General features: G+C 39.5%; 2 protein-coding genes and 1 pseudogene across 2 annotated transcripts in view; 2 read left to right on the top strand and 1 right to left on the bottom strand.

Annotated features, from left to right (window-relative positions):
• Positions 1 to 12,351, top strand: part of fbxw4 (F-box and WD repeat domain containing 4) — a 37,841-nt gene extending 25,490 nt beyond the window's left edge. The window contains exons 7-9 of the mRNA XM_041268602.1: positions 8,430 to 8,570; positions 10,439 to 10,580; positions 11,237 to 12,351. Of these exons, the coding sequence (XP_041124536.1) occupies positions 8,430 to 8,570; positions 10,439 to 10,580; positions 11,237 to 11,371 (418 nt within the window). The 3' untranslated portion in view covers positions 11,372 to 12,351. The remainder of the gene's footprint in view (positions 1 to 8,429; positions 8,571 to 10,438; positions 10,581 to 11,236) is intronic.
• Positions 12,352 to 13,183: 832 nt separating this feature from the next.
• LOC121326151 (protein DPCD-like) lies at positions 13,184 to 19,223 on the bottom strand. The gene is made up of 6 exons (XM_041269338.1): positions 19,110 to 19,223; positions 18,604 to 18,684; positions 18,349 to 18,473; positions 17,684 to 17,817; positions 13,951 to 14,053; positions 13,184 to 13,611 (listed from the first exon to the last, which is right to left on the bottom strand). The coding sequence occupies exons 1-6, from the start codon at positions 19,171 to 19,173 to the stop codon at positions 13,540 to 13,542; spliced, it is 579 nt and encodes a 192-aa protein (XP_041125272.1). The 5' UTR covers positions 19,174 to 19,223; the 3' UTR covers positions 13,184 to 13,539.
• A 625-nt stretch (positions 19,224 to 19,848) lies between these two features.
• Positions 19,849 to 25,456, top strand: LOC121325862 (annotated as a pseudogene).
• The last annotated feature ends 896 nt before the right edge of the window (positions 25,457 to 26,352 follow it).

Genomic DNA, 26,352 nt, shown 5'->3' with positions numbered 1-26,352 from the left:
TGCTGCAGCCCGGCGGCCCCCATCCCGATGTGAAAATAAAATGAAGCTGTAGAAAACAGGATTAGCTAATGAACAGACGGGATTTAGTTTGATCTTTCAATAGCAGATCGTGAGTGACAGGGTGATCGACGCAGTGTTCCAGTACAGTGCCACTGGCTGATCTGCTTAAACAGCTCAATGGGATTCTCACTCAGATACTGACTTCGGGCTTTTGATGGAGGGATTGCAACAACAGCCACATATCGTTTCACAATGGCAAAAAAAAAAACAACTAATAATAAAGTTAAAACAATAACAAAAAATCCTGTTCAACTAAAGTCCCCCGAAAGCAAAGGCTGTTTTACATTTTGTACCAATTAGCCAGAAGAGCAGAGATTCCTATTCCTTAGCACTAGCTTGTATAGTGTAGCTGGAACTGTGAAGCCTCAGTTTACTGCTTTCTTTACTGAGAGATGCTGGGCTGTGGATTCATTTGTGCATGAGAACTGCTGCAGGCCATCAGGAGCAGCTGAAGTTGGATGTCTTGAAATTATTGTAATATGTTGGGTTAATTTCCAGTAGCACCTGTACTTTATATAAAATGATAGACCTGAGGAGAGGAAAGGAAAGAGCAAGCTAGTGGTTATGGGGGGTTAAGCAGAGAAGTAGAGTTTGGGACACTGTCTAAAGGCATTTAATTGCCTTTTCCTTGTTCTGATTTTTAGGTAAGACAAATTCAAAATGAGGCAGAAATCATACACAGGAATATGAGACGCCTCACTAACAAATCAAGATCACACAGCTTCATAGCTTTTGATTCAATCCTGCATGCTCGGGCCCTTCTCTTCCCTTTTCTTGTTACAGATGTTAAGTCTGCATCCCTTTAATCTGCTCCCCTCCTGTAATCAGGTACACCTTGTTAACAGTACAAAGCTCCCAGCCGCAGCAGGGCTCTTTGACTCATTGTTCTGGAGTGCATGTTGTTTCTTTAAGGAATAGGGGTGGACAGGGGCAGCCTTTGTGTCCCTTTCATGAAGGCTGCATACTGACAGCCGAGCGCCTGGAGTTCACGAGCCAGCTTGTTCCCGGTAGGCAGAGCATTTCGCCTCAGGTGTTCACCTCCAAGCTCTTTGATATCAGGGGGTGTGACACCAGTGACTCTCTGAACCAGTTCACAGGTAAACGGAGACCCTGCCAGGTAGGCAGGAGTGATGAGTCAAGCTGTTGTGTGGTGCACATAGCCTGGTACAACACCGTATGCAGAAAAACTACTGAATCGTTGTGATGTTTGGTTATAAAGGAGATCACAGCAGAATTTGTTTCTGTATTTAGATTGCACTGCCAGTCCTTTGTCTGCTGTAAGTGCGAGTGTGACTAATTTGCATCTCACATTTTTACACAATGTTGTTTAAAATTATATATATATTATATATATATATATATATATATATAGTGTGTGTGGTGTTTGTGTGTGTTTATGTATATATTATGTGTGTGTGTGTGTGTGTGTGTGTGTGTGTGTGTATATATATATATATATATATATATATATATATATATATATATATATATATATATATATATATATAATTTTAGCTCAAAGAGCCAGCTGCCCAACGTTTCGATATGTTGTACATATCTTTCTCAAGGGAGCCTGTATATGTATGTATGTATGTATGTATGTATGTATGTATGTATGTATGTATATATATATATATATATATATATATATATATATATAAAAAATGTGTGTGTGTATATATGCATGTACCCAGTGCTTTTTGCAGAACTCTGAAGAGCAGTGTGTTTAAGCTCAGGTATGCTTGCCCTCTGTTCCAGCCCCCTGCTGTCAGTAGGGACTTGCTATTCTTGCTTGGACCATCGGCTTCGTGTGTCCATGTTCATCGTTTCACACTGTGTTCTGGTGCTGTTGGTAGCCCAGCTGTAGAATCCAATGTTACCCGATCCCAAAGGATTCTCATAATAAGGGCCGTCTGTGTCTCAGTGTTTCAGCAGTTCTGCACATCCAGAACAGCACATTTCAGCATTTTAGATTGTAATTGATGCAGGCTGGGTGAGGTAACAGGTATGTTTTTAGAAGTGGTTTGCCTCCCTTTATTTTCTTTTTATTTTTTGTTGTTGTTTGAAAACATTACAATATGGTGTTTGGATTGAGATAAGAGACTGAAAAAGGATGAGGGCTGAAGCATCTGTTTTTAAATTACAGCCTGCCCTTTGTTCGCTATATGTTAGAATAGCTTTCTTATTATGGGGCTATTGTGTGTGCCCGTGTCGAGGAAAACAAATGACTAGTACCAAATAACATAGGAATTGTATACAGCATAGCTATGTTATAGCGTATGAACTGTGTTCAGTCTGGCAGCATTACATGTTTAACTGTAGTGTGCTTTTGAATGGACACATCAAGAAGAACTAGTGCACCGGTATGTTTTAAGATTTTTAGAAGTTCTTTGAATATGCATTTGAGAAATGGTAAAGCCAGTGGAATATGTATGAAGCAGACCAGGGGTCTTCTTATTTGACATTATTGTGTTTTAAAAGTAATCCACACGTGGTCCTGTTTTAACCCTGGTGACTATTTGAAACCCTGCCTTGTGTTCCATGAGTAGTATTCAGAGCACCAATGAAGTTTTGGTATACTAAACACTTTGAACATCACTGTCTGCATAGCCCTCAAGTCATCTGGCTTGCACCAGAGACAGCAGTACCTCTCCAGTGGTCAGTAGTCTGCCATCTGAAGGCTGTAGGATCACATTTATATTCATCCTGCTGTTTTCTTTTATAACCTCCTTTGGGTGTATATGGTTAAGCAAATAGTTACTTCAGTTTCCAGGTCTAAAGGCTCATTCACATTGAAGCATTCCTGGAACTGCCAAATGTCTGTTGATGGAACAGAGGTGAGCCAAGCCGCCTGTGGTTTTCTGTTAACCCTAACCCTTGTGTTTATCACTGGTCCTCCCACAAATCTGATCAGTCTTCCTATGAGACAGGGATAATGTGCCCTAATTCTGTGTAGCCCAACATAAACATTGACTGCCAAAGGTAGGTGTGCATAATAAGAGTACCACCTTGGGTATGTGGGTGTGCAGTATTGAGCCCTGTTTTTTATAGGAGAACCTATTTTTGGGGGTTTTTTTGGTTTGTTTTTTTTTCCCCTGATTAAATACAAAGACAGCGTCAACTTCAGAAAGCCATGCCACATTAAGTGTAGCCGCTACATTAGCAAAGGTCTCTATTAGCTTTTCAACACGGTGGCTTACAATCAGTAGCACCCTCATCCACCAGCACCTCACCTGCTGTGATACTGAGAGGCGAATTGGAATGAGATAAAGCCAGGGAAGGGGGAAAAGATCCAAAAAGCCATTAGTGGCAGGGATTTTTGTTTTTATATCATTTGAATCTGCCAAGCACAAAGGAAACAGTAACACTTTTTTTAAAAAATTTAAAATCATAACAAGAGGGTTTTTTATTATTATTCTAAAAACCCACAGAAAATGTAGACACCCTAGGAAAGAAAGTACCACCATGTGAGTTCTGTAAAAGAGGAGAGAAATACAAAAAGTGGCACTGCATTCCTCTCGACGCACCTTGGGTTGATGAGCCAGGAATGGATTAAAAAATACAGCCACCGTCACACTGGTAGCCAGCATTTGACTTTTATTTCCTGGCACCCAGTCCTCTGCTCCCACAGCTAGACTGCAAAGGCAATCATTTTGTCCGTATTTTAAATTTATCGTATTTAGTCATTGAAAAAAATACCAAAAGAAACTTTTAACACATTCAATGACAAACATTTCAAGGACTGTCGTCACATTGAAGACATGTTGAATTTATTGTCATTGTCATTTACTTATAAAGGAGCTTAATAAATTATTTTAAAATGTAGCACTATTTTAATAGTGTTTAATAGTTATTTGATAATAAAAATAAACATACTGCATTCTGCAGCAGACCTTCATCTTTCTAATTTCCCATGAGAACAAATCACATTAAGTTACTTTGTTAATTAATGTCGACAAACACCAAACTTTGAATTAAAAAAAAAAAAAAAAAAAAAAAAGGTTTTTGATTTCTGGGTTTCAGGAGCTTTATATTAATGCAAAAAACTCAACCTTTAAATTGCAGGTTTGTAGTGAGATCTCAGTGGAAGGACAGGGATACAAAAACACTAAACTTCAGTTATATAAACAAGCTAATCAGTTAGCCGTCTGCTGGTGATTCTGAAAATTGCTTCAAACTAATGCCATTGTCTAGCCAGCTACTGACAAAAAGCTTTGACAGTGAGGTTGTTTGGAAACCCACTTTGCCTCCTAAAAAAATGCCATTCAGTGCCACTGCAACAAATGAAATTTCTATGTATTTGAAGGGCTCTGACTTCTGAATTGAAGTTTTTTTTAGTAGGATTCATTTGACCTTTTCTTTCGTTGCTTTACAAGCAGAATGCAACTGCCCCAATCCTGCAGTTTGACTTCATTGTAAAATCTAAAATTACCTGTTAATGAAGAAATGTAGTTTGTCATTGTTGAAATGGTTTTTAATTAAAAAAAAGTTTGTCTTTCCTTTTATGCTTCATTTTTCTTTTTTCTCTTTGTTGTATTCAGACCTCTCAACATCCATACATAATGTTCCCACACAAGTGGTGCGTAAAAAAGAGACCCCCGACTTCTCACAATGCTTTTTCTCTAGTAGAAAGAAACGCACACAAAACAGAAAACCCACCAGCCCATCAAAGAGTCCCCCCCATTGAACTGAAATGAAATTCCTGGCATTCTTCTTGCAAAAGAGGGTTAAATGTCTGAAATTGGGGGTCGCCATGTTATACAAATTGCAATCTAATTGTTTTTACAAGAACGCGTGTGGCATTAAAAGGTCCCCATTGTCTTCCCCAGCATTCCTGGCTTTTATTTGTCGCTGGAGAGTATAAGGATTGGGTAAATTAGTGGAAATGCAGAGTGTGCAATGCCATTTCTGTTTGTGTTCCACCCTGAAAGACCCAGTGGGCTCCTTTATGTACCTGTCTGGTGCTGTTTGAAGAAACTTGCTGTTTCCCATAGCCTCGCTGTGTCAGTTTATACACTAAACTTAACCTTACAAGAACTTTAACAAAAACTAGCTGTATCCTATAGCCCTAGCACCTGAAGAAAATGTATCCTCTTTTTTTTATTTGACAATAGGCCTTTTCATTAAACGTGTGTGTGTGTGGCCCAGATGTTCAGAAAGGCTGAAGGAATCCCAGGGAGCAAGAGATTCCAGCTACCAGCTGGCTGAGCAGAAAACCAGACAATCGCCACCCAGGGAACTGGGTGATCCTGAGAGCTGGCCAGCCTTTTGAGAAACCCAAGTTCAGGATTCAGACCCATTCCTAATTGAGATGAGCTGGGATTCTCCAAGAAAACCTGAACTTTGACTTGCATGCATTTGTTTTACTTCAGATTTTCTGTAAGCAGAGGATTTCTATAAAAAAATTTTTTTAAAAATTTAAAATTTAATTCTTTAAAGTCAGATAGTGTTCAAAATATGCCTCTTTATTTTAATAACTGTTCCCCTAGAAGCGTATACATTATAAAGTAAAATCGAGTGCTGATGTTCGGATTGCCTGAGTGTTTGAATTTACATTACCCTGCTTGATACTTTATTCAAGGTGATGCAAGGCTCATCTTAAAGATTTATAGGGTCTACAAAATAGTTCCTGCCAGCTTTAGTTGCACTTTATGGGACATGGGAGCTCTAATATTATTACATCCTTCATGATACGTTTTCCAACCAGATGAAACCTTTCATTGAGAATAAGTAATATGCAGGGGCATTACAATATCTGAAATCGTAAAAACAACCAAAAAGAGCCTGAGAAAGAAATTGTTTTTTTTAAGGTAGAATTTTACTTTTGGGATAGGTCTCAAAGCAAGTACAAAATGAAAGGAACCAGTTTTATCCCTAAAATTTGATATTCTGTTTTAAAAATAAGTGTAAGTGTTGCTTGATGTTTTTTTTTTATTGTGACACGAAGCAGTGTGTTCAAAGCTGAAACGAGACTCTGCGTGACACAACCGTTTTAACCTGAAGATCCCAACAAAGTAAAAGCCATCTTCAGGCCATCGCTGCTTCTCCCAGCTGTCCCCGACCAGGTAGTTAAAGATTGCATTCTTATCTCCAATCCTATAACCTGCGTAGTTCCTTTTATTTAGTCGCCAGAGTGATATCGGCAGCCCAGTGATATAAGAAGCGTGTTTTCCTTTCTTCTCCTTGCCTGGGTTTTATCGGGAAGGAGAAGCTGCTGTGGAAAGTAGTGGGTGTGTGGGCTTCTTTCTCTTCATGTTTGAAGTTCAAAAGACTTGAATTGTGGTTTATTTTCTTTTATCTGTTGTTCCTCTTTCATCTCTCGCTCGTGTCTGAATATAGGGAAGAGAGAGAGAGGAGTATAGGGGCATTGCGGAGAGCTTGCTCACGAGCTTGTTTTCTCTTTTGCCTCAGCACATGAAGTGGAGCTGCCATTGTCATGTCTCAGCTGCTTGAGACGGATCAACCCAGTTTCACAACAAGTGCTTACTCTTATGCTGTTGGTCTGTATTTGTTTGTATGTATGCACATGTAGGTTGAATCACCAGCCAAGCCTGACTCTTCTGAGGTGTAACTGTAAAACTAGAGGGTAGAAATGTTCTACTTCGAAATAAGCATGGGCGTGTTGGGTAAGCAACTCGGTCCACAACTGAAGACAAGAATGTTATGCAGATATAGATATGTATTGGAGTAAATCAAACTATGTGTATGTTTTATTTAGGGGAAGATGTTTTGTTGCAACATAACGTGCTGTAATGCATACAAGAAAACGTTTGCAGATCAAGAGAAATCTGCTTGTGTGTGTGTGTATATGTATGTATATGTGTGTGTGTGTGTGTGTGTGTGTATATATATATATATATATATATATATATCTATCTATCTGGGATAAATAGTTGGGCATTCTAAATGTAATTCTGTCTACAGGTAACACTTTCTAATATGACTTGCACAACCCTGAAACAAGTTTTGAGACTGTTGAAGAGGAGTAAATGGATCTAGAGCATGCTTTTATATTAAATTATGTTTATTATACAGGTAAAATGTATTACCTTATATTATATACTTATATACTATTACAGTGATCGCTTATGTAATAGCAAGCAAATCTGCGCTGTGTGATTGTCAATGTTATTGATATGCCGGCTAATGGATTTGTTGGCCATTAGACCATTAATTTTCATGAAGGATTTTTTTCTTTTCTCTAATGATGGAGCCACTGAAGTGATAAAAGCACTTTCCAGTAAACCCACCAGCAGCTGTATGGTTTGCCCAGAGACCCCATTGGTGAGAATGCCCCTGTCCAATAACCTCCCTCCCTGGGGTGAAGGTTGGGGATTACTAGCCTGCCCTCGATGTTAAGGCTTGTTGGAGATGCTAGCATGGGGGGTGGTCACTAAGGACAGCTGGTCCTTCTAAATGGTTGCTAGGGACCAGGTATCAAGGGCCCATAAGTCACACACAGTCACGGTCATGGAGGGAATTAAACGGCAACAAAGAAATTGTTATTCTACATAATCTGCTGTTTGGAGTAGTGGCTGGGGAGTGAGCTGGTCTCTGCGGGCTGGCCTGGCTGTGATCACAGAAGCGTGTTGCCTCCAGAGAGGCCGGGCCCCTGGCTTTTCTCATCTGGGAATGGGCCACAGCTTCTTTATTTTTATTTACTTTACTCTGAGCGATTTCTGCGACACAAAGGTGTTTACTTATTTTAACATCTCCTAGCACTTGATTTGTCTTTTGTGTGGTCTGTAGTTGTTCTGAGAGGACTGAGCAGGGGGACGAGGGATTAGCTCAGAGAATGAAGGTGTTTTGCTACAGTGAGATTCAGGGTTCAGGAGCTGGACAGGAACAAGTTAACTGAGAGGCGTGGAGTCGCTGAGACAGACGGGTCTCTCCAGGGCACAGCGTCTTATGTTCTGGTAGTTCATTTGGCTTTTATTCTTCCCCCTCCACAAGTTTTGAAAATAGTTTTAGTTCGGTCTTAAATCTATTCTATAAAATAAAATGATACTAATAATAATTCCCGCAATATGTTTACTATACATTTGTGTTTTTTTTTTTTTTTTTTTTTTAAATAAAAATATGAATTTTGAAATGTTGAAATGAAATGTCCATATACAGTATTTCTATCCTAATAGTATTAATTGTGTGAGGCCAGGTCAAGTTTAAAGGTAAACCAACACATTGCTTTAATACTGCAATATGTTTAATTTCAAAGCTATGTTTAAACCTCTTACAAACACCCAGGTGGAAGGAACAGGCCTGTATGGTTGCTAGTTGGATTTGCACCTGTGACCCTTGAGGCCCAGTGGTGAGTTGGCAGTCAAAGTGCCGAAACCACCAGCACCCTGAAAACTCTCCCTCTCTTTCAGCTGCCAGCTGCTGACTTGCCTTGGGACAGATTTCCTCAGAGGAGCCGGTGTCCTGGATATTGTGTACGAGTCTCCCTCAACACTGCTGTCCTGCGGTTATGACACGTACATCCGGTACTGGGATGTCAGGGCCAGCACCAGGTAGGAAGGAGTTAAAGGGAGCAGGGTGCACCTGCAGGTGGAATATTGGAATTGTTTTTTCAAGGCTTGGCTATTACCCCTATAGGTGTTTAAACAGTAATCTGGAGTTGCCACTGCTGCTGTCTTCATACATTGATGAACACACACAAATCACATCTTGGGTAATAGTCTCCATGGGGTTTTTTTTTAAATAAATTATTGACTATTGATTTGAAGCATTTTGCACCGTTGCCCAAAAAGTATCCTGCCGTGCTCGGTGTTCATAATAGATCGCTGTCCTGAGGGTGTTAACAGTCTGAAAAAGAGCACTGGATAAAAGGCCCCTCAACATTGGAATAGAGTAGGCTTTGGGATAGCTTGGCCAGCTGTTGTGTGTAGCGCCGCACACTGTGTGCACACACAATTACACAAGGCCAGTGAAGGAACACAAATGCGACGTGATTGAAGGGAGGCCCTGGAGAGATTGGAGGATAAATGCCCACCTCTTTAGTTATCAATAATTAACGCAAAAGCTGGGGGAAGCCAATATCGCACCATTTACCCTCTTATTGCCTGCTCTTCTGTAAAAATGGGTAATCCTGCTAAAGGTTCATTAAAGGAAATGTTTTTAACTCTACAAAGGACAATTTTTTCCTTGCTCATTACATTTAGAAAACTTTGCATGGATTTCTTGCAGCTTTTATAATTTTTAAAAGGCACTTTGAAACAGAATTCTGAATAATTGCAAATTTCATAAAGAAAATGTAGGTAAAAGGTGTGTGTGTGTGTATACATATATATGTGTGTGTATAATTTACTGTTTAAGAGAGTAATTCTCTTAAAATGGCCATAGATCACAAAACCAATAAATGATAGTAGTGTGTTGTGAGAACATGGATCGCCCTCATTGCAGCAGCATGGAAATCTCCTCCACCCCCAGAGAGAGGCAGGCGAGACGTCGCTGTTTTCTTTCTGCTTCCCCACTGTCTGCCGCGTGACTCAGTGGAGATCCCACAGCATTAGTTATTAATAAACCCCCTAATGGATAATTGATCTCTTTTGGCTTGGCACGGACTGACACTTCCCTTAACCGATTCGATCCTCTCCGCTCCTGTCTGACCAGCACTGAAACAGGCAGTCCCTTTCCACACACAGAGATGATGTTACAGTGTAAAGGGAAAGCATTTCCAAATTTGATTCCCTTTTGACACAGCTCCACTTGAAAAAAGATGATCACTTCCCATTGTATTGAGTGAAGATTGAAAGCCTTTGCATCCCTCAGTGCCATTGTGAACTAGCAGTGCCTAGAACCTGCCTCTAATCATCATGAAAACTGGATTTTGAGTGAAAACTGAATACAGTGAGGTTACTCAGCAGTAAGAGAAAACTGGGGTCCCACTTGATTATTGAGGCATGAAAATATGATTAAATAAAGTTGGGATAAATTTAATGAGAACACCACAGAATATTCCATTTATGTAAATCCTGCAGTGGGTGGAGATTGCAGCGTAAGTTTGAAAGAGTGATATGAGAAGTACTGGTGTTTCAGAGGCTAGTATGTTTGCTTTGTCTTATACTGTATTGCATATTCTTTGTGTGTTTACACTTTGCTACCAGAATCTCAGAAGCGAAGAGTAACCTTTTGATTGAAGCTGCACTATTTTTGGTGCATTAACAATTGTAACACTTCTCTTAAAGTGCTTAATTTACCAGCCAAGAGCACAGAGACAAGAGCCTAGCTGTGGGGGAAGGTGTTGCTTTTACACCTGAATTCTTTGAACAGACTAGTGGCGCTTGGCTCCTGTCATTCTGCCCAACCCTCTGGAATGTCGTGACAGGAAGACATTGTGCTGCATTTGAGAGCCCAGACCCTCTTTCCTTTCTTGCAGAAAGTGTGTCATGGAGTGGGAGGAGCCTCACGACAGTGCCCTGTACTGCATCCAGAGTGACAGCAATCACATGATCGCCAGCGGCTCCTCCTACTACGGCGTGGTCCGGCTCTGGGACAAGCGGCAGACACGTTGTTTACAGGTGAGCTGCACTAGCAAGTAACAAGATGTGCCTTACAGTTCTGAAGCAAGGTGGAAAGAAGCTCCCCTCTTGCTGAGGTGGCCCTTTCTTGAGTCTTTAATGTATTCTATAATGGAGCGCTTGCATCATTCAAGCAACCTCAGAAATCACCCAATTCAACTTGAGGCCTGTGTATTGCATGAAGACACCCAATGATGCACTCTTAAGTAGGCTTGTCAATGTGTGTCTCTTACACAGGCCTCTGACAAAACAGCAGTGGAACCTGCTGTAAAAAGTCCATGTTACAATTATATTTTAAACTCCTAAAGCTGTCGCTGCTACAGTCAGCCTGAACTCATGTTGAGAATATGTCAAATAGCAGAGTTAGGAAGTAACGGCCTGTAATTTATGTTTCATGTTCAGGTACTGTAATTGGAGGGTGAAACCAATGTGATCTGTGTGTTTTTGGCATGGTTTTTGGGAAGCAGTGTAATAAGCTGTTTTACTTCCCTTCAGTTTACAATTTTTTGTCAACTGGTGTGTTATCAAAATCAAGTGTGTCAGATGCACACAGACATGTTGCTTTAAGTAAACAGTAATTAAAAGCCATTTGCAGCTAAAGGGAATGTGGTAATAAACATCTGTAAATAAACACACATCTCTCCCTGCCCTTGCAGACCTTCTCTTTGTCCTCCCCTACCAGCAGCCCAGTTTACTGCCTCCGTTTCAACAGCACCCACCTGTATGCTGCCCTGGCCTCTGCACTGTATGCGCTGGATTTCAAAGGATTGGACTCACGGGGCAGAAAATAGAATATTACAAGATAACGCAAGAACAGCAGAAGGGTTCCAAGACAGATCTTGACAGACTTGTCCCGAGAATCTGGAAATGCCTGTTGGTGCTGGTGAAAAAACTGATCTCAGGTGCTGCACAAATTCACTTCTTCATTTCAATTCAATTCACATGCCAATGTGCCTGACCTGGAGAGATAATCCTCTGCACGGCTGAAAGTGTATTCCAGACCCCTGTGTTCCATCTAGCAAGGACTTTCTGTAAAGGATGCCAGTAGTGCAAAGTGTATGAAGTACCTGATGCAGAGTGCAGTCACCCTAGCTATGTGAGACCACTAAAGCCGTATCAGTTGTTGGATTTGAGCTTGGGTCTTCTTTAAGGGAGAACCTTTATAAAATATTTAGTTTTTCATCTACGCTCCACAGCCTTTGCAGTGACTCTCGATTTGATCAAGGGAAAGACATGTTCCCACTTGATAAAATTCAGCTGGCCTCAAATTCTCTGTGTTCAATGTGTTGCTATTCAGATATAAATATATTTAAAGCAAAACAACAGAATCAAATTGGTGCAAAACATTTACATGATCAACATTAAATTCCTGTTCTAAAAAAAAAAAAAGCTGGATGAGGCAATGGGAAATGTTTGTCACAACTGAAACATTATCTGTACAATTTAAAAAAATATAGGGAAGGCAATTTTAGTTTTTAACATTATAGGAATCCATCCCCTGAGCACCCATAATTTTAGAGTTTATAACCCTAAACAGTGATAAACCACATGATGATTAAGTAAGCCCTATTCATGCATTTTTTAGACTCTTAAACAGTAGAATGATTAGTCTGTGCAGATGTTCAAACAAAAGTCATGTTTATAATATACTGTCTTACCAGCATGTATATAGAAACTATTGTATATTTCACAGCATACTCTGTTGTCTTTTACTTTTCTTCTGTCAATCATGCAGTTTTGGTAAAATAAGTTGTTACTGGTTTTATTTGTTTATTTTGTGAAGGGTTGTCTGTTTTTCTTCATCAAAATAGTTAAGAAGCATATCTCTAGTGTTAGCCCTGGAGAGTATTCAAGGAGTAATATGCACATCACCATCGCTATAAACCCATATAACTGCCAGGAAAAGACATGAGTGGGGAAATGAAAAGATCTCGAAATGCAGAGAAATGTATGGCCAGCCGCGGCTGACCGTGACACAAGAAGGTGTGAACTCAACATCTGTTGCTGACAGTACTAACAAGTGGGAGGCTGCCGGGGAAGTGCTCTGTTCTGCATTTGACCGTTCCGATTTTACAGCGCTTTGCAGGTACTTGCCAGTAGTTGCACGTCACTGTTACTTTGATTGTAGGACACACAACATGCCAACACATGCCTTAACATCTGTTAATCCTCTGCCTTTAAAAACAAATTTCTTCCACAGAACTTTTAATAACCAGGAATTTCTCTCTGCAATTGCTAGTTTACAATGGAATGTGCTGCAAAATCCTACCTTTTAAAAAGTGTAAACACTACAGGATAACCTGTAGCATCCAGCATTTCTAGGAATTAACAGCTCTTTTGATGTGACATGGACAAAGGTGTGTAATAATCCGCAGATGGTGTGCATTACAAAATTATTTTGCCTTTTGCACAACATATGTAGCTGTTTTGGCTACAAATTAAATAATCATTTTTACACGATTAGAGGTTTATCCACATTCCACAAATATCACTCTGTAAATCTTCACACTGTTAAGAAAATAGCACCATGCCAGAATTTAAAAGACAGTGATTTATAAGGTTTATTATTAATGAATATTTTATATACCACTGTTTCATGAAAGACTTATTTTAATTATTTAGGTATTCATTTTTCAAAACAGCTATATATTATACAGCGAGGAGCAACAGAAAATAAACCACTGCTGCTTTTAAACAGATGTAGAAATAATTATTAGAAATATAAAGACAAACATCAGTCACTACACAGTGACTTTTCAACGCAGAACTGTATGTTTTCAGGTGTTTGTTTCATCTGCGCTGCTTCCTGGTGAAACTCAAACTGTTCAACAGAAAAACAGTTTAAAAGATGTATTGGCAACAAGTAGCATGCTTTTGAGCCAGACCCTTCGCAAGCGTACATGGATGGAACAAGGCGATTCAGCTGTCTCACTGGGTTTTGCAATCCACTTCTCCATCACTAGAGCCCTTCATCTTCTTCACCTCTCTCAGCACCTCCTGTTCCAGGCTCAGGATCTCTGGGTTTCTGATACTGCAGACACGAAACAAAAACACCAAACTGTATTTCTATCCATTTCTTTTACTCTGTAGGTGCTGACTTGGATACTCAAAACACATTTGCACAACAGTTTCTGGAGTTATACAGGGTGATAACTTCACTACACGAACAGGGCTTGCATGCACTCGGATTACAAGGTTTTCTTGGAATTAGATGAAAAATTACTTTGACAATTCCATGGGTGAGAAGTACCCGAGAAAATCTTAAACCCATAGATTAGAAAGCATAGATCTTGTCTGTTGAGGTCTTAGAATTAAAGGATTTAAATACTGGGGCGCTACGAGGGTAAAAATGAAGAACCACACAACTTACACTAATGATCAAAGTGTTGTTGGCATGTGCAAAGCTGAGGGCAGAGCTCTCCAGTGCCAACTGGCACCTGTCCATGTCTGGAATGGAGAACTTCTTGAAATACCTGAACAGAGGGTAGAGGAAAAGAGAGTACAATGTGTTAGCTCTGTGGCTTTACTTACAGAGATAAATTCCAGTGACTTAAGCACAATCTGTGCTGTATCGGTAACAGATTCATTAAGGCTGATCTACACGAAGCCAGAGATGATTTGTCTGGAACGTCACACAGTAGACTCTGGTAGACAATAGTGCTTAAGTGGAGATATCGGTTTGTGGTAAAAAAAAAAAACAGACGCATTTTCGAATTCACAATACCAAACTCCTGGAGGTACACACAGTGCATTTGCATTGCCACTAACTCAATCCACTACAGAAAAGAGGCAGAGGAGGTGTGAATACTCATTTGGGATACTGTTACCGCTATACATATAAAGTTTCAGACACTATATATATATATATATATATATATATATATAGACACACACACACACAGTAGACTATAATACTAACACATTTCAATATTCTCTTTTGGGCTTGACCAGTACTAGAAACAAAGTAATGATGACTCCTCTTTCCGTATGCCTATCGTTATTTGAAATCTATAGAGTATCATTTGAAAGCAACAAAAACATTTTAAAAATGTAATATAGGTGACAGATGTTTTAAAGTGCTAATGGGGGAGGAGCTAGTTTGGTAGTGGACCTTTAAAATGTATGTGTCCAGGATGTAATTCACACTATATTAGCAGTGAGGAGGCAGTGAGATTTAGCTAAAGAGCTAGTATACTGGGTACCCTGCGGTGCTGCCAGAGGATTTGAAGGAATTAACTAAAAACACACATGTAACATTGTATATCCTTCAGGATAATCCATTGGAGATTCCCTCCTCCCTCTAATGGATTGCTTGCATTTACCACAACGGATGCATGTTCCACTGAAATTCTTTATAAATTCCAGGACTAGGAAAGCTGAACTTCAATATAAATAGCTGCAACGTCCCCTCTAAGTGTGAGTATGATGATATAATGAATGAGTTTGTGGCCTTGGTGTCATTATTGAAAATCTCTCATGCCAAGGTTTTGATATCACTTTAAGACTTCAAAGGATCCTATTATCCTTTTTGTGTAGATTTGTATTAATTAATAATAATGTAAATGTTTATAGTACCTAAAACATCCAATATTCGTATACAGCAATAATGTTTACTCAATTTATATATGATATTATAATGATAAAACTAAGAATATCTATAAACAAATTCTCATGGGCAAAAAATATGGCCCAAGTCTAAAAGGAAGTCTGAGGGTATATCCCTAAAATAGCTGAGAACAAAAGGGCACATGTTTGACAAACAGGCAGCAAGCCCCAGCAGAATGGTAAGAAGATGCTACTTTTCACTGAGAGCAGCCAGTAAACATCAATCCGGAAAAACAGAGGCTTCTGTGATTTGCCAGTCATAGCAACAACCTGAAAGAATCTCTTAAACTGTCCTTGATCTACTCTAAACCAAAGATGATAGAAAAGCTTACATTAGAAATGGTTGGTGTCCAAATATTAGGAGGCGTTTTGTTTCATATAGATTAGCAGCAGTAACATTTCACCCTCAATGACCAGCTTGTGATAAAGGCTCATGTATGAGGTCTTGCGGTCCAAGCACAGACAGCACGTCACTCAAACCTAGACTGACAGTTTTAAGAGATTAAGCTGCACTAATGTGACATTAATGTTTTTTTTGTTTTTTTCTGCACTCTAAAATCACTCTATGTCCTGTTTTTCCACATTGAAAGTCTCATGGCAGTCATCTATAGATCCAGGAATGTCTGCTGTGCCTGTTTTGCCTTTATTGCAGTACTCAGTTTATCTGCTGCCATTGCACTGCTAATGTAGAGTCTCTGAAGCACAACACACAGAACAAACAAGAAATACTGGAAAACCAGACAAAAAGCACAACCATAACAAAAAGGTAAGGAAACAGTACTTTATGATAATGTAACCCAATTCTGTACATCCCAGTCCCAGGGCAGACACTACTTTACTATAAGTGGCTCTTCAAATGAATATCTGTAGATATCATTTAAGTTGCTCTTAATTAGCACATTATTAATATTCAAACCTTGTTGAATAGAAAGTAGTGAAACCAAATCCAGTAATTTTTAGACCTATAGCCTTTAACATTCTGTTTTAAATGCAATGTTACAGAGTTAGTGAGAATGGAGACATTCTGAAGCCTGAATGTTTTGTTTTATTTCACTCATTTTCTAATGTTACATTTTCCATTCACAAATACATAAAAAAATAAAATAAAAATAAAAAACAGACTGCAATGGAAATGCTGGAAACAAGAGCAGGCTAATTATCTCTTCAAGGGTCTTCTCTTTTTAAAAAACCATTTCCCCCAGAGTGGCATCTTATTTCTTCTTGAAATACACTCTTAACTATAGTGTTGTTCCCCACCACCACTTCCTATCCAGTTGACCTTTGTGGTAAACATCATTATGGCTGAGGTCAATTAAAGCTGATGTGGTGTTTCAACACAAAGAACGCAGCAGTGTGTCAACTCTCTCCCCAACTAGTAGCACATGTTCACAACCTGGTACGTTCTTTCAGTAGGTGCTGTAGTGGTTATAGCAGCTGCCATGCTACCTCTGGGACCCGGGTTCAGTTGTGACCTGGGGCACCAAGGCGAAATCAGTTCTCAACCTACTTCTTTGGCACAAAATGGCTTCCCAGTTCCACAACACTGGTAGTTTCTTAATGATTCAACTGTAAATAAAGAACTTTGAGATTGTGCATGGAATGTAGTTGATATTTAAAGAAGTACTTTTAGACCTTCAAGAAACCCACCTGAGAACAAGCCAGCACAGGATGTTGAAACTGAAACCCAGTTTCAAGGACATTTGCGATCTGCTGATAGCTGCTGGTTTAGCATCTTTGAGGCCTTGGTTACAAATGTATTCCCAAGGCAGGCACTGCACTCCAGGAACAAATTATTGAACGGGAAACAGTATCCTTCTTTGGTATAGTTGCCAAGATGCAATATTTTGGAGGCTGATGGCTAATGACCTCCCCAGCGAAGTGGGTGGCTCAATGAGATGAAAAATGTGTAAAATCTCCCCCTTACATTAGAGTCTGACCCCAGATCAGTGCAGTTTCAAATGCCAGGTTCACCTGTTTTCTTCTGGACAGAATCAATTATGTGAAGTAAAACAATCTTCTCTAGTGAGGTGGCAGAATTACATTACCTTTTTACAGTGCTCTATTCAAACTGGTATTCACTGCTCACTCAGTATAGTGATCCATTTGTTCATGCTGCCATCTTCAGGCAAGATTGCAAATCACATTGCAAATCAGTACTCCTAAACTAATTGAGGGTTGCATTGCAATCAGTTTATTTTTAAATTGGTATATCTGTAAATAGCAAATCCTTGATTTTGTTATCTTTGCAGATAATCAAATACTTTTACCAGTATACTACTATTAAGGCAACCCTATAGGTTTAAATTGTTGTAATAAAAACACTAATGTTAAAAAATATATATTAATTATAAAAAGCATGGTCAATTATTAGTGAAAATGAATCACTTGAGGGTTGTAAAATGAGTATCAGGATGTATAGTTGATATGGGCTGCGTGTTCTCTGCATATTTGCTAGCAGTTTTCCTGAAGTTCAATATGAATAGGAATGTTTGGTTTACTTATTGTTCGTGGTTCGCACGATGCAGCAGCGCTCAGCCTGCTCCACTGACAGGTTGTAGACGTCCTTGGGGTAGGGAAGGTTCCGGATTCTCCACTGGAAACTGCTCTTGGTATCTTTCCGCATAAAAGCAGGCTAAACAACAAAAACACAACATGCATTAATAAACCAGCATCACTGTAACAAAGTCAATACCCAGCTAAAGAAAGACAATCCGGCAGCTAAAGGCTACCGATAAAATGGGTTTTTACAATGTCTGGAACCACAGGCTGAAAACTCAAACGGCCCACTGTGCTCCATAGTGCCCCCACTGGCCATTATACCCAACTGCAGATGGATTTTGATGGCCAATGGTTCCACACTTCCCTATATAATTATTGGGGTCCCCATTGGTTCTCCTAGTTAAAGCCTCACTAACTGAAGTGCTGGAGCATAAGAGATCATCAATAAAAAAAATTATATATATATATATATATATATATATATATATATATATATATATATATATATATATATATATATATATATATATATATACACACACACACACACACACACACACACACACACACATTATACTGGTTCGATGACAGCTATTGTTAGGGCACTGTTAGATTTCTTTAGTGTGGAGAATAGCCTGCCACGGTTCAGTAGTGCTTCTCTTACATTGGAACTGTTTTCCTTTAAAAGCTGTGGCTCCAGAGCTCCCACAGTGGAAGGTGCAGGCTCCCCCACCTCAATCTGCCACTGACCCAGCACTCCAAGGGCATTCTTCACAGGCCATTTTCGAACTGTCACAAAACACACATCATGTGAAGTGTATTAAAGGTACTGTTAGCGCAGAAGGCAGGGCACTTGAATGAGGGGTTTTTGGCTTTTTGAGTTCATTCATTTTTAAGAAATTCTACAACCACCACTTACCAGTTAGTTCATCTGTCTTCAAGTCATATTCCTCAGCCATTTCTTTACCATCCAGAAATAAATAGTGTATCTTCCTTTTCCCTGTCACAATAAAGAGAGTGCATCATTAACACAGAGATGGGCGTACACTTTCTCTGCAATAAACCTGGGGCTTAAACCGAAAAAAAAAATCCGTTGTTCAGTGTATATCATGAGCTATGTCACTGCGGGCAAAATCGTCCAAACATGTAGAATTGTGTATGGGCGCGTAGCACACGAACGTATATTACATTAAATACAGGACTCGTATTAGTAAAAAGCCATATAACTATTGCAAACTATTACATTTGTGTGCTAGTGTACTCTCCCCTCATACCCCAACCTGATACTCACACTACACATCTCCTACTACAGTCAATCAAATGAAAAGCCTACGTGTTGTTGTAATTGACAGGAACAGGATTAACACATGTCGTAACCCCAAAGCAGCATCAAATGTTAATAACTATCTTACATAATCTACTCACCATCTTGTATTAGGGCAGTTTTATTAGAGGCTTTCAACGACTCCAGCCAGCTCTGCACAGCCATCTTGAAAAACTGCCACGCTTCCTTCTGAACCCGACGCTCAGCTCGTCGTTATGGCAACCATGGATAGTTATCAGAGTATTTGCGATCATGGCATTGCAATGTACGGAGTGATTAGAGCTTCTGATTTTCTGGGGGTTCCCGATACCAGTACAAATTCTACTGCCAGTAAGAAACCCCCAAAATACTGCTGCCAGTAGTTTAACACCATCAGGTTGGAAGAAAGAGAATACTTGACTTTTTGAGAAAGTGAAATTTGTGCTTGTGTTAGGAAATGGTTTTGTGCCACGCAGCTACTGTCAGCAGCGGAACCAGCTGCTTTAATGGCAGTAAAACCCCTAATGGCAGTAACATTTGACTTTATTGTAAAGATGTAAGCTTACTTTACAGTAAAAAAAAAAAAAAAATACTAGTCAATACTGTAAGTTACAGAAACTGCCCTTGTACACTTCCTCTATTTACCAACGACCACTGTTAAAGACAATAAAAACTTTCTGATCGATGTGTTTTTGAAGGCTGGCTGATTAATGTATGTTTTGCTCTAGTCTAACTGCAATTTCAGATGTTCAATGTACCTGTCTGTTCAGTGCATTAGTTACTCCTCTTCCCACCAGACAAGTGAATGTATGGAGTCTCAAGGAATCTTTAAAGCGTTCCCTAAAATGAAGAGGACTGACAATGGGTTACACAGAGAAGGACCGCAGAAGAAAAGAAAGCAGGGGGAAGCAGGTGAACGCTTTATATACCCCTCAGTACAATAACTGGCAGATCAGCTAGGTAGAGCTCTGTGTTGCATTGTAGGCTGTGGGATCCAACCTCAACTGAAAGCAGGTACTTGGTATAGAATTTTGGGGAAAGATCATAGCCTTTAAACAAAGCAGCCATAATCACCAGCCCATGTCCCTGTTAGCTTTCCAGATACAGAAGGCTTGGAGTTCTTCTAACTTCCAATGAATGAGGCTTTGCTGTTTGACTCATTTTGATTGGGAAAGAAAACTTGTGAACACTGCAGGTTACAGCATTTCCACCCCAGACAGGTGTGTGTGTTTGTGTGTGTGTGTGTGTGTGTGTGTGTGTGTATGTGTGTATATATATATATATATATATATATATATATATATATATATATATATACAGTACTGTGCAGAAGTTTTAGGCAGGTGTGAACAAATGCTGTAAAGTAAGAATGCTTTCAAAAATAGACATGTTAATAGATTATATTTATCAATTAACTAAATACAAAGTGAGTGAACAGAAGAAAAATCTAAATCAAATCCATATTTGGTGTGACCACCCTTTGCCTTCAAAACAGCATCAGTTCTTCTAGGTACAATTGCCCACAGTCAGGGATTTTGTAGGCATATAGGCGTAGGCGTATATAATTCTATTACACAGGTACTTGAATTCAGACCTGAAGGCAGTGAATGACGAATCTGAGCACAGAGATGCACCTGATTTAAAAACAAAGAAAGTGCTGAGTGCGGAGAAGAGATGATACAGCGGCAGGAGAGAATGCAGTGCTGCTTCAAGAGTCTGTAAATAAGAAAGCCTTCAAGTCACATGTAGACTGCTTTCTCATTAAGCTTTTATCTTATTCAGTATGTCAAAACTTAAAGCCAGACGTACACCGTAGATTTTGTCCCTAAATACTATCCAAATATATTCAGCATAGGCAACATTGTTTTCCATTTAGTGTTCAATTCTTAGTGTTTAGTACTGTATAGAGACCACATGTTCCATCTTGCTTTGTCCAAATTTGACAAACTGTCCTCATCAACCAATTAATTAGCAATGGTTAATAACACCATGTAGGTGCAGGAATAAAGACCCCAAGCTGACATGAATAATTTTGACCTTAGGAACCAAGGTTTATCAATGTGTGAACATTTACTGGCTAGGAAGGTGGGGGGAGTCATTGCCTGATTATTTATTTTGTTTAATCATAAAAGACATTAGAAGGTGTCGGAGGCGATGGGGAAGATGGAGGGGTCACCCAGGGTGACTTGGAAGCACTACTCACGGGGCTATCAAAAGCAGGGGGTCTCCAGTACAACAGCACCACCTGTTGGAGGGATGTGGGTCTGCGCTCAGTCCTCTGAAGCCAAGAAGGAGAATCACAGCAAGCACATTACTGACAAGCTAGAGGTTCTGGCGAAAGCTTATACCTGCCAGGGGGACAAGTGGAGGGCGCTGGGCTACTCCAAAGCTATAAACGCCCTCCAGAGCTACCATAAATCTGTGTCTTCGTTTGAGGTAAATTCACAAGGAATAAAACAAAAGTAGGTTCAGCAGTTGAGTTTCAGTTTTTAATTGAGATTAATGAAGAAAAGCTGACCCACATTCACAACATAAAATAGTTATCATTTTTAAATAAAGCTCATGCAGCCAGGGGAGTCTTTCTGCTGGTAAACAAGCTAGCAGTCTGGATGTAACAGTAGTGAATATCTCTAAAGAAATAAGCCTTAACAATTTGTTTAAAACAATGCCTACACACTCATATCCTTGCCACACCTTTCCAATGTGACACTGACTGTTTTCCTTTATGTAGGAGGCATGCAAGATCCAGGGCATTGGAAAGCGGATGGAAGAGAAGATAAAGGAGATCTTGGAAAGTGGCCACCTCCACAAGCTGCACCACACTGGGGAGAGTGTGCCAGTGTTGGAGCGCTTTTCCAACATCTCGGGTGCTGGAGCCAAGACTGCACAGATGTGGTATCAGCAGGTAGCTTATGTCTCCCTGTACTCTTTAGTTGCTTCTACTATTAGTTTATTGATGCTTCATAGTATATTTCCTGTAGAATTGTAATTGCACACTTGGTTATTATTAGAAATGGTTTGATGTTATTTGAGATTAGCCCGCTTAGTTTAGTATATGTGTGTATTTGGGGGCTTGGGTTTGTGTTCCTCTACATACTCTTCTCTTCTTGATTTGAAAGGGGTTTCGTACCCTTGTTTATATGCGCACCAAAGCAACCTTGAATAGCCAGCAGCTGGTAGGACTGAAGCACTACGAAAATCTTCTGGATCGAATGCTGAGCGAGGAGGCTGCTGAGGTTGAGAAAACTGTAAGCATTTTTATTAAATATCAAAAATAAATTAAACATTGTATAATGCATGGAAGATTATAGATTATATTTCTGTCTCCTTCATATGCCTAACAAAGAAAGCAATGGATGCCAACATGGAGGTAAAGGCAGCTCGTTGCTGTTGGGGGATCAGTGAAAGTAGCACTAAAGTTAATAAAGGGCAGGAAAGTTGATTGGAAAGCTTTAAGAACTACATCTTCAGGACAAATTCTAGAATACTTCTACCCAGCAGGCATCTAACCCCAAGCAGAGTCCTACATACTCATGTCCAAAAAACTTCCATTAGTGGGTTGTTGAGATGTGGGCATGTCTAAAATATCTTAAACCGACGCTTTAAATGAATATGTAATTTCAAGCTTTTATACCAGCTCTAGAGCATGCGTTCTTGCTTCTTTTTTTTTTTTTTTTTTTTTTTTTTTTTTTTTTTTTAAGCTGAACCTCGATGTGGAGTTTCATTTAGTGGGACAGCAATCAATCACTATTTTCTTCTTTACTCTGTGATCTTTATTGCAGTGCAGAGCAGGTGGGTCCTTCTTCACATGTCTGTGTATGAGAAGAGGATTTCAGAGCCAGTGCTGTCAATCCAGCTGTTCTTTAGAGCACTGTATTTATAATAAAAATAAAAAAGAGAAAACCTGACTGATAGGTCCCACCGTGCAACCCCACCTTCTTGCAGTAACCATAGCAGCAGCAGCCACCCCAAGCCTGTCAATCATCCATGGCTCTTGGACCTGAAGAATACATCTCGGTGCTGGGGCCCTACAGTTCCACTCCCTTTGGGATTCATCCTCCATTTATAAAACCCATACAAAAACGGGTTCTGGAATTGTGTCCCACTTTGCAAGTCAATCAGGAGAATCCTGATTGTCACTTTGAGAGTCAGGGCCTAATCCTATTGTTTTTGTTATGGGATTACTTGTGCCAGATCCCTCTTTCTCCTTTGGGGCTGTAAAGGAGAATAGAGAGATTGAAGGGATTAGCCTGTATCCCTCTAACTTGTCACACCAAGTTTTACGGAACTATTGACTTATCTGTCCTGAATGAGAGGGGCACCTAAATAAGAAAAAAAAAATCCATTACAAAAAATATAAAGGAACATTGTGATCTGTTTGCTGTTTCTGTTAACATAGAAGAAAGGTTTAAGAGGAATTTAGGTTCAGAAATGAGGCCCCCTTTCAAAGCCCAGGACACAGTTTGGAATCTAATTTTATAAACAAATAAACCTAATAAAACAAATTAAAAAGGTTGTTTCATGTTTGAACACCTAAACGTTTGCAACACTAATATTGAAGCCCACAGTCGGAACACAGATTTGCGGTCGAGCAGAGCTAGATTCCCACACCGCTCACGCCTGGCAGTGGTTGCTCTTATGTCACCTGTGTGTCTTCTTAACCATTTCAGAATGTCTGAAAATTCCAGATCCCCCCCAACAACATCTAACCTCCCCATTATCCAAACAAATCCCAGGGCAGTGCAGCTGAGAGGAGAGATCAGCAAATTTAGTTTCCTAGGAGTGCATTCATTAATTGTTCAATTTTTTCTTTTTCTTTTTTTTTTTTTGGATCAAGAACAACAAACATTTTTTGTTTAATGATTGAGTGATTCCAGTTAGGAATGAAAGCTGTAAATTCTCTACAAATGAGTCTTAACAAATCTGAATGTTTAGATACACTTAAGGCCCACTTGTTTTTTTTTTCTGTGCTTCTAACATGAGACGTATCCAAGATACAAATAGAAATACAGCAATAAGGAGTATTAAAGCCACAACTATGGTACAGTGAAGCTACAGTATCTTGCAAAACCATGTATAAACCTGCAACATGGTAAAGTGCTAATGGAGAACATTATTTTAAGGGTCATATGAAATATAATAAGTATTTGAAAACCTATGTCATTACTCTCCTTATTTAATGATTCAATCCCTTGTTTTGTACGCCTGTGGCTTGTATCGGAGAGGGAAGGCCAAGTGTGGTGACGTGGATATTCTAATCACCCACCCAGATGGAAAATATCACAAAGGCATCTTTAGTAAAGTCGTGCATGGCCTCCATCAAAGTGGTAGGTAGACCCTTTTACTACACAGCGTTCTGATTGCTTAAACTTGCCCTTGCAGGGCAGTCTAGGTAGAATGAAGGGCAGATAGATATGCCTGGGACCTTACTGGTGTAAAGTTCTGCTGATCGTTTCATGATTCCATTTCTCCTGAAAGGTTTTCTGACAGATGATCTGGTCAGCCACAAGGACAATGGGAACCAGGAGAAGTGTCTGGGAGTCTGTTATCCCCAGGACCTGTGTGCAGGCACCAGAGACTGGATATTATTGTGGTGCCGTACAGCGAGTTTGCCTGTGCCTTGATGTACTTCACAGGTTCGGCACACTTCAACCGGTCCATGCGGGACTTGGCCAAAACCAAGGCCATGAGCCTATCTGAACATTCCCTTAACAGGGACATCCTCCGTAAGGGAAGCCTGAAGGTCACCCCGGGACTACCCCTGCCTACACCAGCAGAGACTGGTGATAGGGAATGTAGCTTTTTGGCTGCATCAAGGATTTGGGGGATATTCTGGCCCTTTCCAAACCACTGTAAAATTAAGAAAAAACACATCATGCTAAAAAGAATTTGCACAATTGTCTTTTTCAAATGTGAGGAGAAAAACAATATGTTGTATATTTTTTAGTATGCATGCATATGTAAAACAGTAACATATAAAATGATTGTCCATACCTTGTTTTAGCTAAGAATTCATTGCCCAGAATAATAAACAGATCATAGGCCTCTCTTGCACCCTGGAATCTGATCATGTGATCATTGATACATGTTTGTTTGTTTGTTTGTTTTACAACAGGGGTAGTTTATTATGTATTTGATCACCTGTACTAATAATGAATTTTGAGTGTTGGGGTCTTTTTGTGTACTCATGGGGGAAAAAAACACTAATTAATGCTAGATGTTTTATATATATATATATATATATATATATATATATAGCGCCTTTCATAGTGGACCACCATCACAAAGCACTTTACAGAGGTAGGCTGTGAACTGTGCATTATATGCAGAGTCATTTACAATAGGACATTGATTTAACATCTCAGTCCAAGGAGGTTAAGTGACTTGCTCAGGGTCACACAGCAAGTCAGCCGGTGGCAGAGATGGGATTTGAACTGGTGACCTTCTGGTTACAGGCCCTAGACCTTAATCACTGGGCCACACAGCCTCCTAAAGCCAGACTTTCTATCCAGTAATAGGGTTAATAGTGGAGTCCAACATTCCGTGCTCACTCGCAAAGCCTATGAAACCCACAAACTGTGGTGGGATTCAGGCGCCACCATGTGGTCCAAAGAATTAAAGCAGTTGAATGATGATAATGAAAATGTTTTGTCTAATATTTGTTTGTTTAATTTATATATATATATATATATATATATATATATATATATATATATATATATATATATATATATATATACACACACACACACACACAGCTTGTATTTTCACAAACATCAGTAATACTTCTTTGAATAACTAAATACAGAGACAGCTGAGAATGTTGATATTCAAGTTTGCTTTCTATAGCTGCTATGAACATGCATCTGAATAGCAAGTATTTAAACACATTAGAAAATGTTCATAGTTCACAGGCATTGCCATGTGCTGGATATGTACAGTGTTTAACCCTCATGTTCTGATACCCTGGGCTCGTCTTGCTTGAATTGACACGGTATAGAAAGACACATTGATTTCCTACCCTCTTAAAGAACAAACAATAGCAATACGTTGCATGCTATGAGTGTGATGAGCTTCGCTTAATTAGTACATTAAATGATAGCTGAATGCACTCTATAGTAACAGCTGTAATAATTGGAGGTATACAAAAACAACATGAAGTGATGACAAAGAAATGCATCTAGATTAAAAGTGTTATTCTAGGAGTTGGATTTCTATTTCAGACCCGCTATTAAAAGCCTTGCATTTCTAGGCTAGTTCCAGTGCCTCCTGGTTAAGCCTCACTGATTCATGATACAAATGGCTAAAGCATTCTACAGAAATGGCACAATTTGTGTGTTTCCCATCACCGTTCTCTAAAACAAA

The sequence above is a fragment of the Polyodon spathula genome, chromosome 13 (assembly GCF_017654505.1).
Source record: "Polyodon spathula isolate WHYD16114869_AA chromosome 13, ASM1765450v1, whole genome shotgun sequence".
Lineage (NCBI taxonomy): Eukaryota > Metazoa > Chordata > Actinopteri > Acipenseriformes > Polyodontidae > Polyodon > Polyodon spathula.
Note: the sequence above shows the minus strand (reverse complement) of the source record. Positions and strands in the feature narration are given on the sequence as shown.

Coding starts and splice junctions, on each gene's coding strand:
- LOC121326151 (XM_041269338.1), bottom strand. CDS start 19,173: ATGGCTGTGCAGAGCTGGCTGGAGTCGTTGAAAGCCTCTAATAAAACT. Junction 18,474..18,603: donor GAAGACAGATGAACTAACTG/GTAAGTGGTGGT, acceptor GTTTTGTGACAG/TTCGAAAATGGCCTGTGAAG. Junction 14,054..17,683: donor GTGCGAACCACGAACAATAA/GTAAACCAAACA, acceptor CCCTCTGTTCAG/GTATTTCAAGAAGTTCTCCA.